This window comes from Phragmites australis, chromosome 12 (assembly GCF_958298935.1).
Source record: "Phragmites australis chromosome 12, lpPhrAust1.1, whole genome shotgun sequence".
In the NCBI taxonomy this organism is placed as follows: domain Eukaryota; kingdom Viridiplantae; phylum Streptophyta; class Magnoliopsida; order Poales; family Poaceae; genus Phragmites; species Phragmites australis.
Window position 1 is genome coordinate 3691931 of NC_084932.1, and position 7908 is coordinate 3699838.

Consider the following 7908-nt stretch of genomic DNA (forward strand, 5'->3'; position numbering starts at 1 on the left):
GCAAATGACTCCCCACCTCCCGTTGCGAAATTTGGTTTGTCTCGAATGCAGTTTCGTTTATCGGAAACTGTTCGAATTCCAACCTGTTAGCAGACGAGATTCCTTTCTCTTTTGAGAGAAAGGAAATGATCTTTTCTTCGGTACTGACGATTCTGCTCGTCTATCTAAGAGTGAGATTAGGCAGGAGGCCATTGAACATGCTTGAAGCTTAACGAAGAACAGTTGGTGATAACACTATGATCTGTGAGCCTGACGGTAGATTGATTGATATGTTTTTTTCATGATACTGCAAATCAATCTCACCACGGGATGAGAGGGTGGAATAATCATAACTTTTAGATGATTTAGATGAAGATCGGATAGACGATATTTGTTATTTACACATCTACACAAATTTATTTGTTTGTATTACAGATTTTCCCGAGAAGATATTACAACCAGAGATTTTCTCGTGACCATGAAAGAGGGACTTCCTCGGAATAACTCACATGCCAATGGTTCCAGCGAAATGTTCTACGTGCGTTCTCCTTGTTTCCTCACCGTGTGGATCGTGTGGAGTTCACGCCACTGGCAGGTGGACCGGCCTCTGCTAACTTTTTGACGAGCCTGTGGCCTGTGGGGGCCTCTGGTTGGCTGGAGGCGCCTGACCATTTGTGCGCTCTTCTCCAAGAGACGCGGATTCTGTTTTACCGCCGCGGAAATGTTCAGCCAACCCCTCCACATGTGCAGCTTAGTCCTTTGTAAGTTATTCGCGTTGAGTGGGTTTGGTTGGACGAAACATATTACTCTGATGGATTCAGCGTAAAAATTATAGGAATGATTTTTTTTCCTTTTTCTTCTCCTCTTTTTCTTTTCTTTTTCCACTTACATATCCAAAAAATGTAGAGGAGTTTAAAGGCTGTCAAGTGTGCCGAGGATTGTAGAGGGTTTAGTGGATCTCTCGTGATGTTGAATGATGTAGAATTTATGGAATGGAATAGGATGGAACCATTTAAGGTTAAATGTTTAGTTTGATGGGTGAGATTTTGTGCGATTTTGTTTGAATGGTTGTATGAGATTATGTGAAACATTTAATCTAAGGGGCAATTTGCTGGTTATCAACGTAAAAGTTGTAAAAGTTGAAAAATACTATCGGTGTGAGAATGATATGTTGATCCTGAGCCCATATGTCATCTCACACCTGATGATATTTTCCAATATAAACACTATTGTATCTACCTAATTTTGCATTAATTTAATGTTTGGTTAATATGCTCCCAAGATACGGTGATAATATATTTTTTTCTATTTCTATATAATTCATTTATTTCATTTTCACTTCTTACCTTAATTTTTTTTTCTTCTTGCTCTATTTAATTGTTATTTCCTTCCCTTCTCTCTCTTCCTAATTTGCGGTTGCCTTCCACGCGTGCAAGTCTGCAACCACATAGCTCACATGGAGAAGACGAGGTCCATGCACGAGGAGCCAGGAGCTTTGCTTGTGCACATTACCCCCAGTTGGAATGCAGGAGAGCACAAGTATTAGACCATCTCAACTATTTCTCTTTCTTGTTCCTATTCTTTTTATTTCTTTCATTTCTAACAGTTTTCTTTTGAAGAGATTCGTAAAGGGAAAAAAAGAATCTCGTCGTAAAGAGAATAATATTAAGAATACCTTCGTAAAGAGAACCGTGAAGAGAAACCGTTGAACCACTGACTGGAACGAGAATCCCTCCGTGAAGGGATTTTGGATCGCGAAGGGAATCCGTTCGACATGATCTTACCTTGAGTTGTGAGACGAATTCATAAACCAGGTCTGGCCATTGCTTTGGCACTGTGGCATAGAGAAGAGTAGCATGTGGCATGAGCAGAGTTCCAAAATTCGATGGTTATCGTTCGAAATTCATGATAACTGATCTTATCACTCCAAACTGATTTTGAAATGAGAACGGTTATCGAATTTGAATTCAAAAAATTCAAATTGGATTTGAAAAAAATATAAAAATTCTAGAAAAAATTCCATAAAAAACTAGATGCAATTCTAAGACTATCTGTGGAAACAAATTTTTTAAAAAATAACATTTGCATCAAGAAATATGTGCGCAAGTATTGTAACATTGGAAAAAGGCTGAAAAAACAAAAAGGCCGAAATGGGCCGAATGCACAGTGCAAACGGCCCGTTTCGACCCTACTCAATGGGATAAGACTTCCTGGCTTATCCCCTTCGGCCACAGCAAAAAACCTTTGTTCATCGCTTTGGCCATAGCAAAAACATCACCTCTGCCACGAGCTCCGCCAGATCCGCCGCGAGCCGAGGCAATCCAGAGGAGAAAGATCAGAAATCGATCAGGAGAAGGCGGTAACCGAGCGCATCGTGGGGAAGTTCGCGCGGCTGGCGACCGAGCACATCGCTACGGTAACCGAGGCTGTGCGGGCGGTAAGTTGCTACATCCGAGTGATTTTTTGCTTAAATAGGTCGGTTACCACTAGTAGGAGCTCGCCAGTGCGGTTCGGCATCGATACGGTCAATTTATTGTGCGATTCGCTCGGTTATCGGTTAGATGCAGTTGGTTTTAAACGATGTGCGCTCGGTTGCTATGTGTTATGCTTGGTTAGGGTTAGTTCAAAGTGGTTAGTGTCGATTAGGGTTCATTTTTAGGTTGTTAGGGTTGGTTAGTGTCCGATACATTGGTAGCGCCTAGTACTTAATTTGGTTTAATGTTTACTCGCTGTTGAAATTTGTGGAGTGCTAATAGGATGATATATGTTGTTATGCAGTAATCGATGGAGGATACAGATGTGGTGTGGCAGCACAGGGACAATTTGGTCATGGGGTTTAGGTGCAATAAATAAAAGAAAGGTGATGGTGCCACAAGGTTAAAAGAACATTTGGCAGGGCTCGGATCGAATGTTATGCATTGTGATAGGGTGCCTCCAGATATGAGTGATTACTTTAGGCATGAGCTGTACAGGGCAAGTGATAAGAGAAAGGAAATGTCTGAGGAGAGGCTTCGGAGGCAAGAGTCAACAAGAGTTCAGGTAGATTTAACAAGCGATAATGAGTAGATGAAAGAGCAACAGATGCAGCGTGCCATAGCTTAGTCTAGAGAGGAGGAAGAGTTCAGGATGAGGACAAATGAGTCATACGAGCATGGAGGTGGTAGTGGAAGTGACAGAGAAAGCAATGTGTTAAAGATGATGCTTAGGAGGGCATCTTCAACCAGGGAGCCATCACCAAGTGTTAGAGATTACAATGTTGTTGTAGCAAAAGCTCCTGTGCAGCAGAGGATTGACACCGGATCATGGAGTGCGAAGGGAAAGAATGTAAAGGCAGCTATTGGTTTGGTATGGTCCAAATTTTTTCACACTTCAGATATTCCTAGTAGAAGGGCGGACAACGTATTCTTTGTGGCTGCAATGAAAGAAACACAGAAATAGGGTGAGTGATAAAGTTTGTAATGAAATTTATTGTTGCATATTTCTTTCTTTTTGAATTATGACCATATGTTGTATAACAGGAGAGGGTGTCCCATCTCTAACTGGTCAGGATATAGATGGTAAGTACCTAGATGAGAACAAGAGTGCATTGAAGAAGATATTTGACAAGTGGAAGCTATAATGGCCAGAGTATTGTGTGACCATTATGTGTGATTCTTGGACTGGACCGGCGCACATGAGTATTATTAATTTCCTTTTATATTGCAATGCTCGTATGTTTTTTCACAAGTCCGTAGACGCGACTGGCTACAGCCAAGATGCTAAGTATTTGGACAACATACATTGTTGTGCTACGTTGTTAACTTAGTATTGCAATTGTTGCATATTTATTTGGTTGATTTGTTTATGCAGGAGATAAGATCAGTGGTAAATGATGTGGGGCCATAAAATATTGTGCAGATCGTGATTGATAACGGGTTCAACTATAAGAAGACATGCCAGGTTCTCAGAAGGGAGTATCCTGCTATCGCGTGGTAGCCTTGTGTGGCGCATACGATAAATTGTTGAAATCAATTGGTGAATTTAGAGATCACAGCATTATCATTCAAAGTGCAAGGTCCATATCACTATGGATGTATAATCATTCAAAGATCCATGAAATGATGATGGCCACAATTGGTGGAGAGTTGGTGAGATGGAATGCCACACGATTTGGCACAAACTATCTATTTCTTGAAATATTTCTACGCCAAAAGGATAGGTTCATACAATGAATGGCATCTAGTGACCTGTAACAGTCTCGCTATATGGGTTCTGACATTGAGAGATACACACATGGTTTCCTATCTAGTTTAACATGGTGGGACAACCTTAAAATAGTTGTCGATTCCGTTCAGTTGTTGTATGCCTTCCTGCGATCTGCTGATCAAGATAAGGTGCCGACATTGAGTGAGGTGCTCCTGAGATATAACATTGTCAAGCAGGAGTACGATTCATTGTATCACAATGATAGGGATACCTTTGAAAAGTTTATGGCAGTTATCGATCGTAGAATATATGATCTAATGAATGGGGCCTACTTGAATGCCAATGATACACTCTTACCAATTGCATTCTTATCGTATTAATGCTTATGGTACTAATGCTTTAATTATCAATTTGCAGCGGACGCATTGAATCTTCGGACGCACTACACGTATGACATGGGTCCAACCTTGTTAGAAGATCTCTGGGAGGCATTCGAGAGGATGACCGATGTTAGTACTACTACGGAAGCACTTAATGAGGTTGAAATATATCGGACAAAGTCTTAGTCATTCGCTGGTCCGCTCGCTTCACGGTGGCATGTGATGGTAGGACTCCACCTGATACAAATTGCGTTGACATATCTAACTGTTACATCTATTTATCTACTTTTCTAAATATTAGATCACTTTAACTACTTGCAGCACAATGGTGGTCTATGTTCGGTTCATCTGCACCTACACTAACGATACTTGTCAGACGTCTAGTGTCTCAGTGCGCTTTATCTAGTGGGTGTGAGAGGAACTGGAGTACATTTGCATTTATCCACATGAAAATTCGCAACCGGTTAAGCTACAAGAAGCTTCATAAGTTGGTATATATAAACTACAACTTAAAAATACAGAATAATTTAGATGCAGGCATCAGGCAACTGTTGATGATGATCCATTTCAGCGGCTTATGGAGTTCACATTGAATAAGGAGAACAATCCGATCTAGGACTGGATGGAGATCGATAGATCAAATGTTGTTCCAGAGCTTAATGAGAAGGACACAGACAGTGACATACTTTTGCTAACTCACATGGTGACAAATATAGTGAACCCACATGATTTGCAACATATATTATCACAATGGGTTGCTAAAGTGGTAGGTGACACACGTAGATGTTCAGCATCCATGATCACATTGTGTCCAATTTTGGTAAGTTGTCCAAGGCTGATGATGTTGCTGCACAATCTTGGAATATAGTAGACTTCCTGTAACAGCCACTGGTCACCGTTCTTGCAGCTGAACACAACATACCCTAAGTCCATGATCTATACCATGGAGCCATCCCCAAACTTCACCTTGCCAGTGACACCTTCGTTCAGCTCTCTGAACTTCTCTTTGTCACCGGTCATGTGATTACTGGCCTCATTGTCCAGACCTCAGAGTTGGAGCCTCCCTCCGTTGTGTCGCGCAGTTCCGGCTTCACTTTCTCCTCATTCAACAGCACGGTTCCCCACTGGTGCTACTGTTCTTGTGCTGGCTCTTCTGACGCCACGAGTAGCAGGGTCGGGTCGGTGTCGTCAACACAAGTGAGATGAGTCTCCTCTTCCTTCTTCTTTGGTGCCTTACACTCTTTTGCGTAGTGCCCCATCTTGTGGGAGTTGAAACACTTGATTTGGCTCTTGTTGCGGCGACCACCGCCCAAGCCGCTCTCCTCGTCATTGCGCGACATCCCGCCGCGACCACTTTTGCCACGGCCTCTGTCGCGTCCATGACCACCCCGGTCGCGGTTGCTGCTTTCTACAGCAAGGTGGGATTTGCCCTTGTTGCTTGATGAAGAGTTACCACCATCCTTCTTCTGTCGCGCCTGCCACTCGGCCTGAGTGAACAGAAGTTGGCTGCCATCGATGCTATTGCCACCGGATGCACGCGAGCGATTACGTTCTTCAAACGCCTTAAGCCGCCCCACGGCTTCCTCGAATGTCATCTTGTCGAGGTCGTAAAACTGCTCGATCTCGGCGATCACACTCAAGAATCGATCTGGCACGGTGTCGAATAGCTTTTTGACTAATGCAGCATCGTTGAGCATCTCCCCTAGGCTTGCGTACCTGACGGACATGCTGTTGAGCCTTCCGGCATACTGGTCTAGGCTCTCTCCCTCCTGCATGCGCATGGCATTGAAGTCGCTCTTCAACGGTAGAAGCCCCACGTTCTTGACGCAATCCGCGCCGACGAACCTTGTCTTGAGACAATCCCAGACCTTCTTCACAGTTTTCTTCCTTGCTACCTGCATCAGGAGATCATCCGGGAGCTTTTGGAAGAGATGCGACCTCGCCTTCTTGTCCTTCTTCTCGTCGATGACCTCACCAACCGCTGGCTCGACTGCCTCCCAGATGCCTTGATCTTTCATCATCGCCTGCACGCGAATCAACCAGCTCGTGTAGTTTGTCGTCGTCAACTGAGGGTACAGGAACAGCCCACCGCCGCTCTCCCGCGCCACCTCGCCCTGAGGTACGATCGACATCTTCACGAGTTAGTGCTACGCACTACGAGCTCTAATACCAGATGTTGGGTCCGACCACTGGATCACGTGCACGACCACTCCGGATTCGCGACAACGCAAGTGACCAGACTTCTCGACCACCAGAGCGACCAAAGTATGGAGCACGCCAACTCACGATCAGCTTGAGCGACCAATCGTACGTGCTTGACCATGTCTAGTTTGGCTATCCGCCGTGTACATGTTGCTCTCGATCATGCCGATCGACCAGCAACGTCCAGCTACTCCTGAGTCATGTACTACTCGGTGAGAACGAAGTCACGTATCTCGACGAGAACAATAGAACAAGGCAAAAACTCTCTGAAGAAAATTTTAGACTCTATTCAACTCGTGACTTGCACGACTCTGTGTCTTGCTTACAAATTAGATATTACAACTCATATTTATAGCGACCTGCTAACTCTGAATCTTAACACGAATCGTGTCATCCCACGATCCGATTCTGACTCGAACTCTGTACACATACAAACGACGCTATAGTCGTATATGAACCCCTTCCTTCCGGACTATCATGAAACGAGTCTCTAAGACCTACAATAAAAAACTAAGTCCAACAGGATCCACTGAAGATAGTAGCCCAGAAACACCTTCAGCCGCTGCAATCGATGAAGACAATGACTTGGAAACAAAATTCTCAAAGGGGAACAATAAAAACTCTCTCCTATTCGCAAACAAGAAAAGAAAAACTAAAGATCTTAGCCCAATGACAAATGAGCCAATAAACGACATATCTCGTCCTTCTTTTACGTGTCCTCTCTTGTATCACTACTGCGTAACCCCCAAATAGTATCGGATCTAAAGACCTCGTCAATATCGGTTTTTGGAACCCAGAATGATAATGGAGAGTATCAATAGTAGTTATTGCCTGGTGATCCCGCGGCTAGACCAATGCACGGCAACCTTGTGATCTCTGCCACTGGAGCCATCAACAGGAGGAAGGAGATGCTGCTCAGCAGAGCGGCCATCTGTCTGATCGAGGACAGGCGTCTTCATGGGAGAATTCGGCGTGAGAGAATCTGAATGTCAGATTGTGAAGCACAGTCCTGAAGATTTCCTCGCGATTTTTTCTGACCAAGCCAAAGGGACACGGTGACCGGCTGCCGCTGGGTGCCGTACCGGTGAAGGACATTCGTCTTCAAGAACTGGGATGAAAGGCGCTATGCTGATTATGTGCCGTTTGAGTTTAGGATTCGGAT

General features: G+C 44.0%; 1 protein-coding gene across 1 annotated transcript; it reads right to left on the bottom strand.

The window, feature by feature from the left end:
• Positions 1 to 5674: 5674 nt before the first annotated feature.
• LOC133887300 (uncharacterized) lies at positions 5675 to 6676 on the bottom strand. Its single transcript, XM_062327235.1, has one exon. The coding sequence runs from the start codon at positions 6674 to 6676 to the stop codon at positions 5675 to 5677; it is 1002 nt and encodes a 333-aa protein (XP_062183219.1).
• Between the last annotated feature and the right edge of the window lie 1232 nt (positions 6677 to 7908).